The 22,159-nt window shown below is 42.0% G+C and overlaps 1 protein-coding gene across 10 annotated transcripts in view; it reads left to right on the top strand.

Annotated features, from left to right (window-relative positions):
- The window catches only part of ERC1 (ELKS/RAB6-interacting/CAST family member 1), a 277,525-nt gene extending 255,428 nt beyond the window's left edge, over positions 1 to 22,097 (top strand). For 8 of the 10 annotated variants that reach the window (XM_030959956.1, XM_030959958.1, XM_030959955.1 and 5 more), the window contains 2 exons: positions 3,969 to 4,157; positions 15,330 to 22,097. In XM_030959956.1, coding sequence (XP_030815816.1) covers positions 3,969 to 4,157; positions 15,330 to 15,467 — 327 coding nt within the window. In that variant the 3' untranslated portion in view covers positions 15,468 to 22,097. Of the gene's footprint in view, positions 1 to 3,968; positions 4,158 to 15,329 lie in introns of those variants that run through there. The other 2 variants (XM_030959960.1, XM_030959959.1) reach the window with 1 other exon arrangement.
- Positions 22,098 to 22,159: the final 62 nt, after the last annotated feature.

Here is a 22,159-nt window from a genome sequence, read left to right as displayed (position 1 = left end):
ACATCTCAAGTTGAATTTGGAATATGTTCACAAGTATCTTAATCAATTGGTTGAGTTGGTTTGGGTTTGCATTAGAGGTTTGTCAGGCATATCACATTTCTGCCTCAGAGTTGTAGTGATTGCCTTTTTTAGTGAAATGCTGTCAAACTTAGCTGGCCATTAGCAATATTCTGAACTCAAGGGTACATTAAGCAGACTTCATTCCATGCATTGATGAGGATGGCCTAAACCTATCAGGGCAATGAATGAATGAGGGCTGCTTCAGAAGATATTCCTGGGTTTGCTCTCTTTGCCCACTGTTTTCCTAGAAAGCTCTGCAGCTCTGAGCTGAGCATGAGAACACCATGTGGGTTGTGAACCCAGCACTGCCATGCTTTTCCACTTAGCAAATGCTCTTACACCCTCTTGAGATAAGGCAGGGGCAGCTCTGCTGTGTGGGAAGCACTGTGCCTCTTGCTAAGTGGCCAGTTCAAATTAGATAGGGCAGGAACACAGATATAAGGGCACTTCCTACTTGACTGGCAGCTTTTAATGGATCCCAAGTGAGGGGAATGATTGCTCTGTGAACAGCTTTAGGGGGATGCTGGTTAAGAACTTTCACACGCCTCATTTGGCCTCTTTCCAGCTGGAGGTAAAAGGGGGAAGGGTGCAGGAGGAATGTGCTTGGAAAGGGGATTTATCCCTGAGCACTCAAATTCAACTGTTGTATGAAAATCTTCCATTCTTGCTTGCTAGATAGCTCTGCTTTCTCTTCATCAAGGATGGTTTCTGTTCACAAAGAATAACCAGAAAAGTTATCCAGTGAAGTGAAATGTAACTGTGTTGATTCTATTGAAATATCCCTTGCTATTGCCCTGTATACAGGGCAGCAGAGTGACATCAGTTTGCAGTCACAGAATCACAGATTTGGTCAGGTTGGAAGGGACCACAGTGGGTAATCAGGTCCAACCTCCCTGCTCAAGCAGGGCCAGCCCAGATCATGGGACATAGGATTGTGTCCAGACAGTGCCAGAATATCCCCAGTGAGGGAGACTCCACACCCTCTCTGGACAATCTTCCAGGGCTTGGTCACTGCACAGTAAAGTTCTTCCTCATGTTCAGGTGGAACTTCTGTGCATCAGATTCTGCCTCTTGTACTATTGCCTGCTACTACCAAAAACCTGGCTCCATCCTCTGACACCCTCCCTTCAGATACTAAGGCATTGATAAGGTCCTCTCAGTCTTCTCAAGGCTGAACAGGCCCAGCTCCCTCAGCCTGTCCTTGTAAGAGGGATGCTCCAGTCCCCTCACCATTTTTGTTGCTCTTCACTGGTTTCTCTCCAGGAGCTCCATGTCCCTTTTGTCCTGAAGAGCCCAGAACTGGACACAGCACTCCAGATGTGGCCTCACCAGGGCAGAGCAGAGGGGCAGGATCACTTCCCTTGATCTGCTGTGAATGCTCTTCCTAATCCACCCCAGGATACTCTTGGCCACAAGGACACAGTGCCAGCTCATGGACAGCTTGTTCCCAGCAGGTCAGCCCCAGCCTGTGATGGTACATGGGGTTATTCCTCCCCAGGTGCAGTACCCTGCACTCACATTTGCAGAATTTCCAACACTTCTTCCCTGTTCATCTCTCCAACCTGTCGAGGTCCCTCTGAAGGGACACAGCTCTCTGGGGTATTGGCCACTCCTGCCAGCCTTGTGTCATCAGTGAACTTGCTGAGGAGGCATCTGCCCCTTCATCCAAGTCATTGGTGAATAAGTTAAACAGCACTGGGCCCAGTACTGACCCTTGGAGAATACCACTAGTGACAAGCCTCCAGCTAGACCCAGCACCACTACCTGGAACCCTCTGGGATCTGCCCTTCATCCACCTCCTTGACCACTCATCCCATCCTGATCTAACAAAGCATTATTTTTGTGTGTGTGTTTATATATGCATATACAACAGCGGTTGCCCCAAGGCTGCACAGGTTTTCACTGAAGCACATGAGCTCACTCTCTCTCTCTCTCGTGCAGGTTTCTTGCCTGAATCCTCTCCATGGTTGCCTGCGGGTGTGGCAGCACCCTGATGTGCTGGTGTGGGCTGCTGAGCTCAGCTGGACACAGAGCCTGACATTAGTTAGCTGCTCAGCCGTGCCTCTCAGATCCTCACACTCTACAGCAGCTAATCCATGTAAAACAGTGTGAGAAACAAAACAAGTGAGCCCTGACAGCCTTATTAAAGGGGGTCGAAGGCAGAGTCTTTGTTGAAAGTCGTGCCAGCACCCTGTTTTGTTGACTCAGAGATTATCTCACTCCTTATTCATTAGCAGGGTCAGAGGTGTCCTATTGAAAAGATATCCCCAGCCCAGTTACAAACAGCAGGTGCAACCTGTGCCTGAGAACACGAATAGAAACTGCTGGGACTTTGGCAAGGCTTCCCAGCTCTCCCTGCCCAGCAGCTCATTTTATGGAAAGGAGGCCCTAAGCCCAGGTCTTCCCTAATTTTTCATCAGCTGCAAACCTTAGAGGTTTGCATTACTGCAGTTTTGAATATGTGCCCACAAACATCTAGAAGAAATGAAGCTGTATTCTTGTGGAAGGTCACAGTGAAGGGTGCCCAATAGGCATTTATGCACTTGAGCTCTGTATTTTTGTTAAAAATTGAGAAATGGTTCTTCAGATACTTTTTATGGGAACTGGATATTTCTAGTTTGGATTGCATTGAGGAGCAATGATTATATTCAGATTGGGTAAGGTATAATGAAATAAAATAGTACTTTATTAAAGTCCTTTGATTGCAGTTTTTTAGTTTGTTACATATAGTCTAGCCTATTTAATAAAAGTCATTGCCATTTGGAAACTATAGAAGACTATACCTTAACTATCTAAAGCATTATAAAAAATTAATTTTTAGCTTTCTGGTGAAGATATATCTCTATCCAATTTCTGCAGTAGAGATGCAATCATCTTAGAATTGTTGTGTTTTGGCATAATTTGAATCTATTCTCTTTATTGCATACTTAATTTACAATGAAATACTTGTTGGCAAAACAAGCTAAAAATCTATACTGACATTGCTTTTGGACAAGTTGTGGACAGACACCTTTTATTAGAATTTTTTTTTAAGTAGTGAAACCGAAGTGCTGTTGGATAATCAGTAGAGTTAATGCATTCAGTTTAGTATTGTTTCATTTTTCACCCATATCATCATCATTTCCCAGTCTAATCATCCAGCTGTCACCATTACACCCTCTCCCCAGTGTCCTTGGTTTCTTTCTGGGTGGTTGGTACGTTATGGACCAGGAGTACAAGGGAAAGAGTGTTCAGGCTTCTTCCACTGTGAAGCTGGACAAGATTGTAACTTGGAGGCTGATCTTTGCCTTCATCACTGCTTGGGTCTCAGGCTGTTTGTCACATTCATATTTTCTGAAAAATCCCTTTGCCCAGGATTTTTCTCCTGGGAAGCTGAGAAGCCTCAGAGAAAAAGGAAAACTAAGATTATCTCATTTGCTTCTGCTGTGTTTTGCTCATGTGGAATGTGTTTGGAGATTGTTTACCAATGGGTGGTTGTTCTTTGGATTTCTGGTGTGAGTTGTTTTCACTCTTTGGTCAATCAGTGCCAAGCTGTGTCGAGACTCTGGAAAGAGTCACGAGTTTTCATTATTATCTTTTTAGCCTTCTGTAAGTATCCTTTCTGTATTCTTTAGTATAGTTTAGTATAGTATTCTTTAATATAATACAGTATCATAAAGTAATAAATTAGCCTTCTGAGACCATGGAGTCAGATTCATTATTCCTTCCTTCATCTGTGGGGAATGCAAATACAATAGCAGTGTCCTTGGTTTCCTTCTGGATGGTTGGTGCATAATGGACCAGGAGTTCAAGGGAAAGAGTGTTCAGGTTTCTTCCACTGTGAAGCTGGACAAGATTGTAACTTACAGGCTGATCATTGCCTTCATTACTGCTTGGGTGTACTCACTGTCTCTGCTCTCTTATTTCAGATAATTCAGCCCCTCTTAGAACTTGACCAGAACCGCAGCAAGTTGAAGTTGTACATCAGCCATCTGACAGCCCTGTGCCACGAGCGCGACCCCCTGATCCTGCGTGGGCTCACCCCGCCTGCCTCCTACCACCTGGATGATGACCAGGCAGCCTGGGAGAAGGAGCTGCACAAGATGACCCAGGAGCAGGTGAGTGTGGGCTCCAGCTCTGAACAAGGGCCTGAACTTGCTGATCGAGGCTTTACTGGTGTGCCACACCAAAACGTGGTGAAAGCATGTTGTGAGTGGTGAAAGCAGGTAGCAAAGATGAACTCTTCAGCTGATAAAAGCAGTCAATAATTTTTTTAATCATTGCCATTTATTATTATATTATTATTCATTATGGAATGAATATCCATACTCGGGGCCATGCCTTTCCACACTCATGGGAAATCAAATTGCAACATACCAAGATACCAAAAGATACTCACTTTTGCCATGTTTTAACTGTTAACAAATTTTAGCTGCTCTCTATAATTCAATGTAGTCATCAAGATCTTAAATCCTACTTTAATTGTATAAACCATATATATTTTTATTGACACTTTTATTCGTCTCTTTATATAAGTGAATGCAGTGTCCTTACCTGCTGTCACAGAATATTCTGCCAGTAATTTCTACTGCTTACCTACCTTACCTTACCTTGAATATGTGCCCACAAACATCTAGAAAAAATGAAGCAGCGTTCTTGTGGAAGGTCACAGCGAAGGGTGCCCAGCAAGCATTTATGCGCTTGAGCTCTATATTTTTGTAAAAGATTGAGAAATGGTTCTTCGGCTACTTTTTATGGGAACTGGATAACTCTAGTTTGGATTGCATTGAATCGAGATTGGACTCAGTGTGCTGGATGTGATACACCCATGCTTATATACACACACACACAGTGACTTCAGAAACCAACTGTATATTTCTAGGAGTTTTGGAATGCAGAACTGAAAGGGTTTAATAAGACTTTGTCAGATGATGTCTCCACAAGAGGCTGTCAATCTAGTTATAAGTCATCTACTGAAATAATCTTCCTTTCTCCCAGCTCTGGTGATGTCTTGCCTTCCTTAATCCCTTCATTGGCAGTTTTTTATCTCTTGTTTCTGGATTATACTTCACCATTCCCAACAACCTTTTTTCTAACTCATTCCTATTTCTCTTTTCAATTTTCTTTACTGTTCTAGTCCTATATTACTGAATGCCTTTTTTTTTTGTTTTGTAATTAAACTACTACGAGGAACTTGTACCAGAACTAAACATGACTAGTTTTGTCTTTTTAACCCTGACTTTGGATTATGATGCCAAGTCTGTAACTATTCACTTTCATATGTTTTATACTAAACTCTATCCAGTGTGCATGCAAGCTAAGGCCTAAACAGTTAAAAGGGGGTTTGTGGGTCAGTGAACATACATTGAGCCTGTCTTGAACACTTCACCTCTGGTGTTCTTCCTTTGTGATTTTAAAACTAATTTCCTTGAACTTTCGAATCAAGACTGAATTTTGATTCAAAAATTGGAGAGAGCAGTGAAATTGCAGGAAACCAACAAAAGCATGTCTGAAAATTCAAAAAGAGCAGACCTCTGGAGATAAATATGCCTGTATCAGGGCCGAGATGGTACAGAACAGTCATGCTCTCTTTCTGTACCTGTCTTCATACTGTCACTGATTCAGCATGTGCTGTGTGCCTCCCTCCATATCTACATTTGCCTCTATAGGTATGACACATTCCTTTTCCCTTCAGAGCCTCCTGGCTTCTGTAATCACTGATACAGGATTAAAATTTCTTCAGTTTTATGCATGCCATCCTCCTCTGTTAAAGCCTTACAGCTCCTATGGTATAAATCAAAACATGAGGCAAATTATTTTGAATTATCTTGTCTGTCAGATTGGGATGGAACAGTGGGTGACAAAACCTGTAAGCATGTATGGGAGGCACTTCTGAAAATGAGAGTGGATATGGGCAAAGTTTGGATATCACTGAAATAAATTGCCTCATTAATTATAGCTGTGGTGATCTTCATATATAATCAGGATCTGTGGGGCAGGTGGTATTTGCTATTTGATCTTTGTCAAGTTCTTCTGAATAGTAAGCCCAAAAATAATATTTCCCATTAAAACTTTGCTAGTCCATGAGCAACATTTATGGGTTACACAGTAAAAAAAGAATTGTGAGGAAAGGGAGTTACCTAAGTTGTTCTGCAGAGAGAAAAGAATTCTTTTTCTATCCTTTCACATTATTGTCTTAATTCTGCACTGCTGTCACCACAGTTGTTTAAAGTTACTTCTCCATTCACGATTCCCAAGCATAAATAATGTCAGCTAAAATAAAATGTAGCTGTCTCTTCTGCTTTCCCTTACTCACTCAGATGGTATTTAAGAAGCTTCAGTTGCAAAACACAAACTAATGATATATTTCAATTTACAAAGCAGACTTTTCATTTAAGCCATGGAGCTTTTCTGTTTCTAGCTGCAGAGTTTCCTTTGTGCTTGAAGTATTCCCATGGAGGGTGGGAATCAGTTCTCCAGATTTGCAGAAGCCCATCACAGAATACCCATTTTGCATCTTTGGAATTTTAATGAGTTTTATAAATTACCACAAATCCAGTGCATTAAATTCACTCCTGTCCCTTCTAATATGATCTTCTGTAGATAATGCTTTACAAGCCTCAGTGGGAAAAAATTAATCCCCTTGAATGTTAAGAAGTGCTAACATGATTAGGGAGGATACATTTAACCAACACCAATAATATTTAAGCATGATGGCAACGTATCCACTTCTCACCAATGAGATTACCTAGTTTGGTTTGGTTGAGTTGAGTTTTTTTTTATAAATACTTAAGAATTCATTTTCATACTGCTGCTTTTGGAGCTCTTGTTTCCCTCTGCAGCAACTTTTATTGACAAAGGTTGGTTTGCTATGTTCCATCATAACCAATATACTTGGTAGATCTTCCATCCCTGCTGGGGAGGTTCAGGTACAAACAGCAGGAGTTCTCTGTGGCTTCTTTTGGTAGATACAACTGGTAAATGAAGTAGATTTAATCTTCTCACTCTTCTAGTGCACCCACAGTAACTCATGTACAAATAGTTGTTGGAAAAGTATCTGCCAGCATCAACACCATGGATCTAAGGGGAATTTGTTGCCACATAAATAATTTTGTAGTCTCAACGTCTGGCTTATAATTGGTGCCTCTTATCCATAATAGTGTCTCAACACTCCCATTAAGTTCAGAGATAGTGCTTAGTGACTTCAGCTGATTACAGAATATGCTGAGTTGGAAAGGACCCACAAGAATCATTGAATCCAACTCTTATCCCTGCACAACACATTCCCAGGAATCCCAGCAGGTGCCTGAGAGCATTATCCAAACACTTCTTGAGCTCTGTCAGGCCTGGGGCTGTGACCACATCCCTGGGGAAGATTGATTGTAATCAAGCTGTGGGGCCAAGATACTATATCATTCTTTGTTGGCATTTTATCAAAGATATTGTGTAGGCTGACTTACTGTAGTAAAATTTTGGTCCATTTGTAATGAAGAACTGGAGCCAGTGCTTATGAGTATATGGTGTCTCAAAACCTAATCTAAAATAATATATTAGACTAAGCTGTGGACAGTAAAGGATCTATAGAGCTCAGAACCATGTCATTAAATTATTCCTGTGGTGGAAAATGTCCCTTTGAGTCAGTTCTGGCCAAATGTCCCCAAATAAGCTGCCCAGTACTGTCTCTGGAGCTATTATCCTTCAGCCAGTTCATGTCCTATTTAACTTTTCTTATTAAAAAACCGAAGTTACCAGAAGGAAAGAGGAATGTTCCAAGTCTTGCCACTCGGAAATAAAAATTCTATTCATTCATTATAAATAATTGCATTATCCTAGCAATTTCTATTAAATACCATATTTTCTTTCACTTTCTCCTAGAGGTATCATTATGTTAATATCCTTGAGCTCTGTAGAATGACTGCTCTGTTTCACATTTCAGGTAGTTGCCTGTAAGTGTGGGATTTTAGTCCTTTATGAAAGGAAATGGCATTAAGAACATAATTATATGGTCCACACTTTTATTTATAGTTTGGATTTTGTTTTGCTCTTATCTGTAGAAAAAAAAAAAAGAAAAGGATGGAGTAGAAACTGGAATTTGCTGAAAATCCTCACTTCAGGGTGTCAGAGGTGGTGTACTGCACTGGGGTTGAGAGGCAGCAGTGTGAGAAAGTAAAAAGAGCCAAAAAAACCAGAGCAAGCAGATATTAGAAGTAGACAGCAGTGTTAGGTTTGTTAATAGCTTAAGGACTATCAGCAATGTTTCTTAGCTCCTCAAATCCAGCTCTAAGTGTGCAGAACCTTGTATTACAGAGAATTTCTTATTTTCCGTAGGTCCTGCCCTGATATTTGGAAAAAATATTTCTTCCAACAGAAGATCTATACAATTAAAATAATTTTCTTAACCCTAGGAGTAGGAGGCATTTTTCCTTATGGCTCCTTGCCATCAGAGGCTCTTTCCAGCCATGTCCAGCATGTCCTGGCTTCCTCAGGCTGCTGGGGGTCCTGCCAGTTTCTGCTGGCCCTTAAGCAGTTTGTTCCTTGCATAGTCCACCTCTCCATCCTCCTCCAGAGGTGTTTCTGGCAGCATTTGCACTGTGACCTGGGCAGGTACATTTCCACCAGAGGCTCTCTCAGAAGTCACTTGCTTAATCTTAATGATCTTACAGCCTTTGTTGTGCAGGAAGGTTGTCTTCCCTTTCCCTGTGCACCAGCTTCAGCCAAAGCACAGACCTTCTAGGGATTCCTGCTTACTAATCCTCTCCCAAGAAATCAGGAATGCCTTTTCTGCTCAGCTGCCCGAAGCAGAGGAAGGAAAAGGTGATAATGTCACTTCACTGCAGCACTCACAACCTGCTGTGTCAGCTAAAGAGTCATGGCTTGGTTCCAAGGAGCAACATTTACCTTATTTCACTTATTTCACATTTCAGCCTCCACAGAGCAATGGTAAGCCTTCTGTACAAAAGGACACCAAACCTCATACCTGTAGCTGTCAAATTTCATTTTAAACCTGCATATTTGATTGTTAAATCCTGAAAATGTTCAACACGTATTTTGATTTGTATACAAACAATATTGCAAGTGGGATAAACTTTTACTCTAAAGTACAAATAGTCGTTTTATAAACATCCTGTGTACTGCTTTGTTCAGATTCTGCTTGTGTTCTTGTGTCATCTGTGAGGAATTACACAACTTACTTAGTTTCTGTAAAGAAATTACTCTGCTATGATTTGCATTTAGTCATTCTAAATTACTCTGTTACTTCAGAGTTTAGCCTTGTCTTCCTTTTCTCACTGCTCTTCTATTAGCTTGTTATCTTCCCCCACTTGATTTATGTCATTTATTTTTAATTTGCAATCTTATGGGAATGCATAATGTATTTTAAAGTTAAACAGTCCACTTCTGGTCTCTGTTAGAAATTAGAAGTAATAATTGCAACAATTTATATCCTTCTTCATGTGCAAATCTCTTTCCTGAGTTTGGTTGAGAAAGCAATGGATATGGGAATTCTCTAAAATTGTTACATTTTAAAGTATTTTTAACTTTTGTATTTAATGGTTTGGGTGAGGATGAGAACAATATCATAGTTCTTAAATACTGATTAAAATCACAAGTGTTATCTGTAAGTTAGCCATGACATCACTCATTTTTATTTGTCCATGAAATTGGTAATATTAATTACAATACATACTATCAATCAGGAACATTAATAACTCCTAACTTGAAAAGAGATATAAAAGGAAAGACACTGATTTCAGGACATCATCCAGAATTTTGTGTGTGTGTGGTGTGTCAGAAAATGAGAATGGTCTCGTTAGAAGCAGTCCCTACAAGCAGAAGGTACAACCCCAAGCTGTTCCCTTGTTTTCTCAAGGCCAGCTCACCTCTCCTCATGCTTTGCTCTTAGTAGTAAATTCTCTTACTCTGGCCCTTGCTCAGACATCCTGGTCCTTGTGACAGCTTTGTGCAGCATCTCCTGATGCTGAGCTACTGCTGTTGCTTCTACTTGGCTTTATATCTCTTTTCAAGTTAGGAATAGTTAATGTTAATGATGGATAGTACATGTTTTAATTAAAATTAGTAATTCCATGTACAAATAAAAATGGGCAATGTGCATGGTAGATATTATTTAAAGAGACAACACTGTTTCATTTGAAATCTTACTTTAATTTTTAATTTTTAAATGCATGTTTTTCAAGTATTTTGCAAGAGCTAACATAAACTCTAAATTTCCAGATAGAGCAAAAATATTTAAGGGTTTACATTAAAAAATTTTCTTCTTTTGTATTTGAGATTTGTCAGACTGGATTTCCATACTCGTAGCCCTTTCTTTTGGCTCCTTTATAGGTACATAGTTGAGAAATAAAAGTTTATGTGTAATTAGCTCTCACTGCATCAAACACATGTATTTACACTGCTTTGTCTGGGAACATGCAAAAGCTCTTCACCATTTGCCAGAGCTACAGTGAAGTTTAACTGGAGACAAAACAAAGGTTTAGATTAAATCAGTGTAATTTCTTACTGGTGCTTACTTGTGCTACTTTAAGCTCTAAATATATTTTTTAGGCTAACCATAACCTGATACAGAAACACTTGAACTTTGGAAAAACATAATTTTATATTCTGGTATTGTATCCTTATAGAAGTTCTCCACTAACTTTCTTTTTCTGCTGCTCTACAAGTTCTTCATATTCTGTATTCAGATTTACTGTCCATAGCCCAAGATGAGATACCAGCTTATCTGTGTTTGCCCTTTTTCATCAGTGTTTCTGTGGAATTGTTAATGAGGCAAAAATCACACTGGGGAGTATAAATAAGTTTTAAAGAATCTTAGCTTAATTATGCCTTGTTTGCATTATGGGAAAAGCAGAGGCCACGAAGGTTCTGCAGAGCAGCAGCACAATTCACCCAGTTTGCATTTAAAACCATAGCATCCTATTTCTTAACTATGAAGTTGTCTTCTTATGAATCATTCATATGACTCTGAGTGTCTACTAATCTTTAAGTAAGTTCTGAAATATCTTGGAACAGAGGAGCTAAATTCATGGTGAATTGTTAGGGATTTTTTTAACTATAAATGGAAAATTATTCCTATCATGACTTGCTTTAAACACAGGAAGGAAGGCAGCAGTGCTGAAAAGTGTCTGAATCTATTGCAGATTATCTGCAAGGTTTCTTTCCCCTGAGATGTTGAAGGCAATTTCTGTTCTTCTGTCCAAAGATAAATACTATTAAGCACTTCTGGTGTCCTTGCTGTGCTTTCCTTTCTGAGCTGTCTATTCTTACTTGTCATCAGCTGGACAAAAAACTTACCTGGCTTTGCCTTCTCATTTTTGGTCATTTCTTTGGGGCAAGTATGTGAATCTCCTCATATCCTCAACTGGAAATGCCAACAGAAGAGGATTGTTCACATTTCTTTATTTCCATAGAAAAATGGCAGGGGGAGGAAAACACCATGTCAGCTTGTAGTCACAAGAAAAAAAAAATCTAGGAAACCAGGAGCAGAACTGGAAAAATCTAGGAAACCGGGAGCAGATATTAATACTTTCAGAGAAACTTCCCTAAAATTTGGACTTTGAAACATGCAGGTGAATCCAGTTATGCCACTGGGAACTGGATGTTGCCCTTGGTGGATGGAGGGCTGGCGTGTGCTGCTCCCAGCTGCTGCCGAGAGCAGTGACGTCAATGGAGATGATATCCCTGCTCTAGAAATGCTCAAACCAGCCATAGAGTCAATTAAGATATCTTTGTTGAAGCAGGAATCACATTATTAAATCTTGCTGTTCTGGAGCTAGCAAACTCAACTCAAGGCTATCATTGCTATTTTTCCAAAGATGTTTCATCCCAGACATCTGCCAGCCAGCTGTGTAGACTTTCTGTCTGTGCTAATTTGTAAAGTATTGTTGCTGGCCTTCAGCATTCAGAGCCATCTCCTTTTGGGCTCTTGGTGGTCAAAAACTCTCTTCTTGGAAATATTTTCTTCCTCTGGTTAAGTTGGTTGCTTTTGTTTGGTTGCATTTGATTTATTAGCTTTGGCATCAGCTTCTTTTGTTGGGCTTATCTTGATTTTATAAGGCATCTTATAAATATATAAATGCTGACTAGTAGAGCAAGAATATGAGACTTCACTGATGTTGCAGAATTGCCCCACTGAAGACATCATCCTGCAGGATTCTCCTTTGTCCACAAAACCTCTTTCAGTTTTGAAGTTCAGTCTCTTTCAGGTGCTTTAATATTTCATTAATTTAATTGCTTTGTCCTTCACCTGGAGGATTTGGCTGAAAGGCCAGGAAGAGGGGTGCTGGCTGGGCAGGTGGTGGTGGCAGTGCAGGACCTCTGCTTTCCCTGCTAACACTGCCCTCTCCTGGTTCTCCTGCTGTGGACTGGGAGCTCAGGACCTTTGCAGGTGCCAGATAAGGAGAATGATAACGCTGGCTGTTTCTCTTGTTGCTTGCTCTCTCCCAGCTCCATGGCCTCCCATCCTTCTGATGGATGGCACCATGCAATCTTTGTGCTGGCCCAGGAAGGCGCAAGGCACCCCTGTCTCAGAATTGTAGGCTTAGAGCATTCCCAGGAATGCACCAGGGGTGGGGTGGTTTGCAGGCTGCTGCTGTACCTGGGGCCACCTGGGATCTCACCAGGCTCACAACCCCAGCCTCAGAAGCAGTCCCTGAATCCCAGTCCCATGGCTATTAACATCCAGCACCATTCCTGGCTGCTTGTTCTGACTCTCTCAGTCCTGCTTTGCTGACTGGACCTTTCCATCCATGGTAAGTTCCTGGCTAATACCTCTGCCAGGCTGCTGGAACCAGGCTGATCACCCGTCCACAGCCATTATGGGTTACTGCTGAGCCCCCCCTTTCTCCCCCAGAGCCCTGCCTGAGCCCAGAGTGCTCCCCTCCCTCTCTTTTCCCCACTCCCAGCTCATGTCACTCCACAGAGCAGGATCAGGTTGCCTTTGCATTGTGATTCTTGGCAGGAGCCCCTCTCGGGTTCCTATGGCTGTTCTGTGAGTGCAGCAGCCAGGAGGAACAAAGCACATAAGAACACACTAAACCAACATTCAGCATGCAAGCCCCAATAATTTACTATATGCTACCCTGCCTAGTAAAGGGAACAGTGTAGCACGCTTGCCCTTTTAATTTCCTTTCTCACACTTTTGTCTACAGAAGCCTGCACCATAACTTTCTTGAAAAGCATTTTTATTTCTTCCATGGTTGTTCTTAGGCTGTTTGTTTTAAAGCAGTGTTTCTTGCAGAAACAATCTGCGGTGCTTTGCTTGATACCATCACTAAACAGAGACATGCTGTTGTATCTGATTAGAATTTTAATTGTAGAAATCTAACCTTTGCCGCTGCATTGTGCTCTTAAAGTGGTAAAATGATCCCTGCTGTGCTGCTGCCTGATAGTTCTCTCTTTTTAAAACCTGCAATGAGCAGTGTTACAGAAGTGCCAAACTCAGATCAACAAATTTGTGTACTGATGAACAGTTATCCCTTCAGGCGTGAAAAATGCCAGTTTGACATTCTTTCCATGTCTTGTGTTAACATAGTACAGTTCCAATAAAAATAGTAATCAGTTAGAAATAAGAAATGTTACAGAACTGACAGATAATTTTTTTTTAAATCATACAAAATTTAAAAGAAGGTTCAAAGTGACAAAGAACTTTGGCTTCAGAGGCTGGAAATAAGCTTCAGAATCCATCTTAAGTGTATGTACCTGCTGCATATATGCATATATTCATAGGGAATATACTTCATTAGAAGAAAATCTGTCACTAAACAAATAAAATAACTTTTTTGGTATATAGCACAGGGCAGGGCTGTCTGCTTGAAAGCTTATCCAATCTATCTATCCATATCATCTGGCCTAGTAAGGGATGCTGCTTCTCCTTGTTCTCTGAGGTCCCTAGACCACTGTGAGTACAGTAATCCCTAAAATGCTTGCACAAATTACAGCCTTCCTTGGGATTTTGCACAGTTCACAGGCCAGCATGGACTTTATCAATAGCTGGGCAGCTAAGCAGGTTACTGAAGGCAGATGTTTCCTGCTCTTTATTAAGACTCTGTGGGCCCCTAAATCTGGCAATGGCATTAGGCTCAAAGCTAAAAGCTGTGTTTGCATATGTTGTGTGACATGGTTTGGGACACCACTTGTTGGAGAAACTGTTTATAAACTGTAGACAGAGTGAATAATATAAAGTTTGAAATTCTGTGTCCTGTTCTGAGCCAATTATAGGGATCTGAAGAACGAATGACCCAACAGGAAATGCAGAGTTAGTAAACAAAAATCGTGTATGTTCCACTGCAATTGTGTGCAGTCATCTTCTGACTGAGTTAGGAAAGAGAGTTTCTGAAAATTAGTAATTCCTTGGGAAAAATAGAATTCTGGTTTACTTTGGGTGCATTTTGTATAATTATGTGACATTCCCATTGATTTCAGATCAGGAATACTTCTCAAGTAATGACCTGTGAAACATCCCATTGTTCATGAATAAAAGTCAAGCTATCTAAAGCAATACACTAGCAAGCTGCTGTATTGCTCCTGGAATATGATTGCCTTCAGAAAAACACTCTACAGAGGAAGTTTTTCTTATATTTATCATAGAACAATGTATTCAGGAGTAGTTAAGTCATGTGGACATGGTCTCTACTAGGAAGGTGACAAACCTGGTCCTGTAGAAGGAAAAAGTGAAATAAAGAGGATGGAGAGCATTCAGTTCCAGGTGAGGGGGTCTCCAAGGGAAGATGCAGGTGCTGGAAGTGCCCAGCATGTGTCACCTTATTGTATTTGCGTTTCCTCCAGACAAAAGAAGGAATAATGAATCTGACTCCATGTTCTCAGAAGGACAATTTACTATTTTATGATACTATATTATATTAAAGAATACTAAACTAAACTATACTAAAGAATACAGAAGGGATACTTACAGAATGCTGAAAAGATAATAATGAAAACTCATTACTCTCTCCAGAGTCCTGACACAACTTGGCCGTAATTGGCCAATGAGTCAAAATAATCACCTGTTGGATAAACTATCTCAACACATATTCCAAAGGAGCAAAACAGAGGAGAAGCAAATGAGATAAGAATTGTTTTCCTTTTTCTCTGAGGCTTCTCAGCTTCCCAGGAGAAAAATCCTGGGCGAAGGGATTTTTCAGAACATGTGAATGCCGCATCACCTCTGTTAGTTCCCTTCCCAAAGCGCTGGTGTTGCCGAGCCTGCTGGGGAGGGCTGTCACACAGTGAGCACAGTTCAGAGCAGGGGCTGACCATGTCTCTGTGTGTCCTTGCAGCTGCACAAGGAGCTGGAGAAGGGGGAGAGGGAGAGCGTGGAGCTGCAGGAGTTTGCCAACGCCATCCTGCAGCAGATCGCGGATCACTGCCCCGACATCCTGGAGCAGGTCGTCAACGCCCTCGAGGAGTCCTCGTGACCTCGGCCACCAGCCCACGGAGCAGCACACCAATGGCCAAGCCCAGGCAGCCCACGGAGCCACGGGAGTGGAGAGCAGTGTGAAAGACAGAACATGGAATATAAATTTCTGGTGCACCTTTGACAAAGAAAACAAAGGCAAAAAAAAAAAGCCCCTTCTAAGAACTACATGCTCTCTAGGTTCTTCCAGTCTATGATTAATCAGCCGTTTTTGTATTCATCTTCTCACTGCCTTTCTACTTTAGAATCCAATTCCCCATTGACTTTGTTGGTGGTGACTTTTGGATACAGCTATGCAGAGCTCTTCCAAGTCTACTGAGCAAAGAAGAGGGGATCCACTGAACACAAGCAGCTCTGGTTCTCCATGAGGTTGCAGAAGAGTAGCCCTCACCTTTCATTAATATATTGCTTTTTCCTTCTTGTCTTCTTTCCTCCTTCCCGTATTTTATTTTCATGAAAGCTGAAAGCCTGAATTTCACAGTGCTAAAACCAAACCTGAGTGTGTTCTGATTATGGCTCATGGCTGGCCAGCATCAGCTAGCTCAGGTCTTGCTGCCTGTCTCTATGCTTCTTATGTTCTTAAATAACAGAGTGAGGAAAGGAAATTTTCCCTCCTTGCTCCTGTTAGTCATTTCATCTAGCAGCTGGGAGAAAAGGTAGGCATACTGGTACTTTCTGTTTACTTAACTTGGAATTTTATTGTTCACTGGTCTGACTCTGAATTGCTAGGTGGGCCATTTTTTGAGGTAACTGTTTTCATCTTTTGATTTTCTGGGGGTTTTAGATGAAGTTTCTCATCATAAGTCTGTGTCTCCTACGTTCTTACTTTATAGAGAGCTCTCTCCCTTCGAGCAGGTGTGGTCAACAGGTCAGTTCCCAGCTTTAACTTGTACAGTTTGTCCAGTTTTTCAGGCTATGACTTTGTGAACACTGACTGTCATCAGAATAGTCTTAAGCATTCTGTAAATGAGAAATTTGCATCATTTAGCTTAAAAGTATAATTTTAAAGCTAAGTTAGGTAAACCAGTAGCATATTTCTTACTATAATTATAATTTAATTTATTTTGGTTTAACTTCCATTGAGGAGGAATGAGTTTGAGTTCAGAGCAATAACCCTTAAGGAGCATCTCTGCTGGAGTTGGCACCCAGCTGAGCAGATAGGTGTAAAACCACAGCTTTACTTAAACCAGTGCAATTCTTCTGTGTATATGAGAGGCCTTAGTTTTATTCCCATCCACCTTTGACACTCGTTACAGCTCCTGCTGATAGGTAATATGACCTGAAATCCCAGATCAGTTTATCTGCAGTTTGGTAGCAAGTCAGAAATCCTATTTTATGGGTAGGACTTGGGTGTTCATTCTTGGACTATGCATTAATGGGGAGACAGGTTTTTTCCTGGCTGCCAGTGGTTGTGTGTGTCTGGGGGCATCTGCAGGACAGAGCCCTGTAACATGTCCCCATGTGCTCCTTAAAGGAGCTGCTCGCTTTGGCTGGCTCATGTTACTGCAGAGAGCAAGGGGAAGGCAAAAGGAGACCAAATAACACAGCAGTGGAAGATATCTTGGTTTTCTAGTCAATAGCTAATTATGAATCTTCTCAGTAAACCTCCCATTCAGAACCTGCAGTTTAATTCCATATGGCTCACTACATTTTGAGCTTAACCTCTAAGCTGTTTTGCTAAGGAAAATGTTCCAGGCCTTTTCAAGAAAGCTGCAGTTCTTACGTTTCTCAGATCCACAGCACAGCTTGCCTGTAGGTCCTTCACTCCCTGTTTTTATCTTTAGATAAATGACCAATTGCTTCCATCAGAAAGGAGATCAGCAAAAGTTTGAGCAAGGGAAGATGTACCCTGTAGTTTTTTCCCAGACAAGCAGTGAAAATTGGGCAAAAGTGAAACCTTATGTTGAGAGAGACTCTCTACATAAGAGAGTAGGCTCTATTGAAAACTAGCTAATTTAAAATAAATCACATCCCCATTGATTCTACTGTAATAATTCAGCAGAAGGAGCCGCATTCATAGCCAGGGTGTCTAGGAAGAAGTAAGTCTCAAAAGAAGAGGCAAATCACTCCTTTTCCAATTCTTTTGGAATTACCAGTGCTTTGCAAATCAGGAGAGCTAACTTTAGTTCTTCCTGTAATAGCAGCCTGTGTCTGAAGCTTTTTTTGTGTGTGGTGTGTGAGGGGAGCAGTGGGAACCTGGATGTGTGGAAGGGGGGAATGCCGGAAGGGCAGCAGACAGTGACTGTACCACTGCTGGGCCCTGCCCCATCCCAGAGCCACCCCTTTGGTCCCATTCTTTGAGTCAGCACGTTTCGATAGGAGCTGTTGTTTTGAAATCTTTCCTCTTGCATTTTCCTCATCACCCCTAATTACTCACTCAAGGAATTTAATGCCGCCTGTAAAAGCATCAGAGCCATCAGCCCGGCATCATCGGCCACCGCCGCCCCTCCTGACTCTCTCATTAACTTATATGGTCAAATCTCCAGCTGCCCTGGTTCCCTGCTGTAAAACAATCCTTCCTCTGTGAGAAGCTGAGGAATTTCCCTTATTGATGGTTCAAATGGCTCCTGCTTGTAAACCTCTTACTGAGATGTTCCTTGATAGCGTTTCTGCTGGAGGCAGGGGCAGGGGGAGGGGATGGGAGTGAGGGGTGATCACTTCAGGCTGTTATTTCAATTCCCTGGCTTTACTGCATTGCCCACACATCGCAGGGAAGTGCTGCTGCTTCTTCAGCATCTCTAGCTCAGCTTGTGGCTGCATTTCTATAGTCCAAAGTGCCCCAGCCAAGGGCCTGGTGCTGTCAGGGCAGCGTGTGCAGGGTCTGTGCACCAGCAGCCGTGTGAAGCTCACTGTTTACACATCTCCTGGCCTCTTCCCAGGGAGGATTTGTCAAGCCTGGCTGGTTTTCACGCTGGCCATTTGGTCCTTTTTCTGCCAGCCACACACCTGCTGTTCCTTCCATCTGAATTGTTGGGCCCTGGTGATTTTTCTCGTTAACCACTGTTATCTCCTAGGTCTTGTAGGCTTCCCATCTTAAAGATTGATCTTAGACCTCTGTGAAGTGCTCTCAGGGAGGGAGCAGGTCTCATTTAGGAACAGTCTTGATCTGACTTGATCTCCATTGAATTATTTCAGGTAACTTCTCTGATCCTGTGTCAACAGAGATCCTGTGAATAGCTTGAGGAACTTTGGGGTTTGGGAGGTACAGCTGGCCACAATTTAATGCTGAATGTGACCACTGAAAGCTTTTTCTTTTCACTTGTTTAGAGTGCCACACCATTGGCCTTAAGGCAACAAAGGGATTTTATTCTCATAAGCCATCATGGAATTGCATATGAGGCACATGGGAGAAGGGCCATATGTGGCATACCCTGCAATGCTCATCCAGTTGCCTAACCCACCACTGCTCTTTTAAGATCTTTTTCCCAAGTGTCAGCAGCCAGGCAGATGCAGACAGTTTCCTACCACAGTGATCCTGCAGTGCAGCAGCTCTAGGAAATCAGGGCCCCTTCCCAGGGACCCTGGGGAAATTTGCTTTTTCTTCTCCTGTTGAATGAGGTTCCATTTGCTACAGGAGCTGTGAAAGTTTTAACTGCTTTAATATTACTTCTTTTTCTTCTGAGCTGTCATTTGCAGAGAAGCTGAGAGATGTAAGGACTCAGGAGCTGTTTGTAGAAAATTAAGTAGGTCATTTTGGCAGGGTTTGGGCTAAAAAATAACTGAAGCCTCTGAAGCCCACGTACCCTGTAAAAGCTGACACTGCAACCGCACTTGTTCATGATATCCACGAGTCCAAGTCCATACTTTCCTCTGAATCCAACCTCATGTAAAACACTACAAGGACATAACACTAGGATTGCAGGGTGAGGACAGGAGCACTGTTTGCCACTGGAAGAAGAATTACCTGGCACGCTCCCAGACGAAGCTCCAAGCTTCTCTAAGTATTCTCTCTCGTTTCAACTGCCTTTAACCAGCTTTCACTCCAGAAAATGCCAAACCCTCTTTGGAATATCCAGTTTTTGCCAAGTCCTGGGGACAGAAGGTGGAGGTCCGACGTGATGCGCGGAACCGCGTGCGCCGTTTCTCATTGCACGGCTGGAAAATGCCTTCTCTAGAAAATTTCCTGGTACTTCAGGGCTCTGAAATTTGCACAAGGGAGCATAAATGTCATAAATCTTGTAGAGATAACCCTGGTTGTTGAACCAAAGGGGCACCTCTTTTCATTTGCCCTGTAATTCCCATCCGTTCTGCTGCTAGTGCTCAATTTGTTGGGAAATTTTTACATCTGATGAGGGTTGTCAGGGTTGAGTCCCCACTCCTGTACTAATTGCCAATTGCTGCCACTGCAGGGGTCTTTACAAAGGATGTGGAGTCATGCTCTGCTACCATTTTAAAGCAGAAATGTCACTACATAAAATAACGTGTATATCCCTGAAATGACTCCAGTGAAATGCTAAAGGGAAAGAGTACAACCAAGGCATCTGATACTGAAAGGAAGCTTCTCCTCAGCTCAACGTCCCCACTGGAAGAGGGACCTGAAGAGGCCGTGGAAGGCTCTGGAAAACCAACACTGCCCCAGCAGAGCCATGGTAGGAGGGCTGGGCATCGGGGGCGTCGTGCCTGGCAAGGCCAACTCTGCTGACCCCTCTCATCTGCGTGGTGAGGAAGAGGAGTGTCAGGGGTTTTTTTAAAACAAAACGATGTTTTTAATTGTTTTTTCCACATAAATGGAAGGAACCTTACGCAACAGCAGATCCTTCTGAACAAAATGGCTGTATCCGCTGACTATTTTTAAAACGAAGAAAAAAAAGAGAAAAACTGTTTCAAAACTTTTTAGTGTCAAAAGCATAAACTCAGAAATCCTGACTTTTTCCAGTGTGTGTGGTGAGTGCTGTAACCCTGTCATCAGTATCTCCCCTGACTTTTTCAGGGGTGTTTTTTTCCTGTTTTGTTTTCTGCTTGTCGATATTGTCTGTGTGGTCCTAAGGCTGGGGCAGTTACCAACAATGTGTGTCTATTGTCGGTTTGAAACAAAAGATAGTAGTAGAACTGAAAAAGATGTGTTTTTAAAAATATATAAAAATAAATTTCATTAAAAGGAATTCAAGTAAAGAAGCGACAAAGCCATGACTCCTCCTCTCGGGATTGTACGGAAAAGGATTTGTGGGCTTATAATTATAACCAGTTGCCTTTCACAGGCTTTTGAGGTCCAAGGCAGCTTGGCCTCTTAGGAAATGTTACAAACCCTGTATAAATTCCTGCTTTCCCAGGTTTATACTGTACATGTGTAAGACAGAAATGGGCAGAATGAAATAGTATTCTGGAAGTCAGTCTTTTCTGGTAACAGTTATCAACACCAGGTGTCCCCTAAGATGGGAACCACTGATGGGAATGGGCCAAACGCTTTGGCCAAATTTTCTGTTTTCTCCATCCCACCCCTTGATGCCAGGGACATGAGCAAGTGCAGATCAGCAAGTGCAGGTGGTTGTGTGTGTAGGTTCATTATCAAAGTTGTATTTCCTTGCCTCTGGGGTTGGTCACGTACCCAAGCACGTTATGGGGCAGGAAAGGACCAGCAGCCACTTTCTGCTCTGGTTGCATCAAAGATTTGCATTGCTTGAAAGGAACAACATGAGGCTAAACCTATGAACATAGGTAAAGAATTTCATTAAGTGAATGTATTTTTATTATCAAACTTAACCATATGCTGTTTGTCCCCATTTTGCAAGCTTAGTTCAGGTCTTGAAAATCAAGGGAGTGTTGTTTGCTTTTAAGTAGATATTCCCCTTAGGCTCTTGGTGCTTTGGTAGGGCTTTTTGTTCAAAACATTGGTTTCTTTCACTTGGAAACTGGCAAAAAATTGATCTATTGGTCACGTGTACTCTTATTTATTATAAAATGTGCTTATCTTAAAAACCAAATTTGAAGCCAAATTTTAGAAGTAGACATTGTTCCTTTTATCTGCCCCATCTTCCCAGCTCTCTGTGGACAAGGCCAAGTCCTCCTTCCCTCCCTGCCCAGGGGTGGCTGCATTTGGCCCCTCAGTACACACTCATTACAGTATAACTGGGGAGGCTTTAGTGTAAGATGCCTTTATTTGTCCAGATGCTGGAGGAGGACGAATCCAATGGGACCACAAACAGGGGAATAACTTCTGTGCTAGCCCAACATGCTGCTCCAAGCCCACTAGAACAGTATCTTGCCGTTTCCTTCCAAGACAGTGAATGAGGAGAGCTGCACACCAAGTTCACAAACCATCTGTGGAGTCGAATTCTGTGGGATGCCCCATCCCCTCCACAGACACAGATCCCTCATTTGCTTTGGAAGAGACGTGTTGCACTTTAGTGGAGGGGGAGGCAGGCTTTAGGGATGGGATCTAGTGTGCTTGAATTCCTTTTGGAAGTGACAGCAGCGGGAGACATTGGTGTCCGTGATGCAAAGCGCGCACGCTGCCTTCAACTCGTATGTGTTTTATTGCTGGAGTCATGTTACTGACAGGATAATGAAATTGCAAAGAAAATGTGTTATATTCAACTTTGCCTTGATAATATAAACACTTTGTTCATTTTTTTTTCTTCTTTTTTTTATTCACAGACTAAGTTCATCAGGAAATTATAAAATTATTTAAAAATTCCGGGCCCTGTCTTTATTTCGGTGTGTGTTGCTTGGTGTGCTCTCCTGAGTGCCCAGGAT

The sequence above is a fragment of the Camarhynchus parvulus genome, chromosome 1A, assembly GCF_901933205.1.
Source record: "Camarhynchus parvulus chromosome 1A, STF_HiC, whole genome shotgun sequence".
Lineage (NCBI taxonomy): Eukaryota > Metazoa > Chordata > Aves > Passeriformes > Thraupidae > Camarhynchus > Camarhynchus parvulus.
Note: the sequence above shows the minus strand (reverse complement) of the source record. Positions and strands in the feature narration are given on the sequence as shown.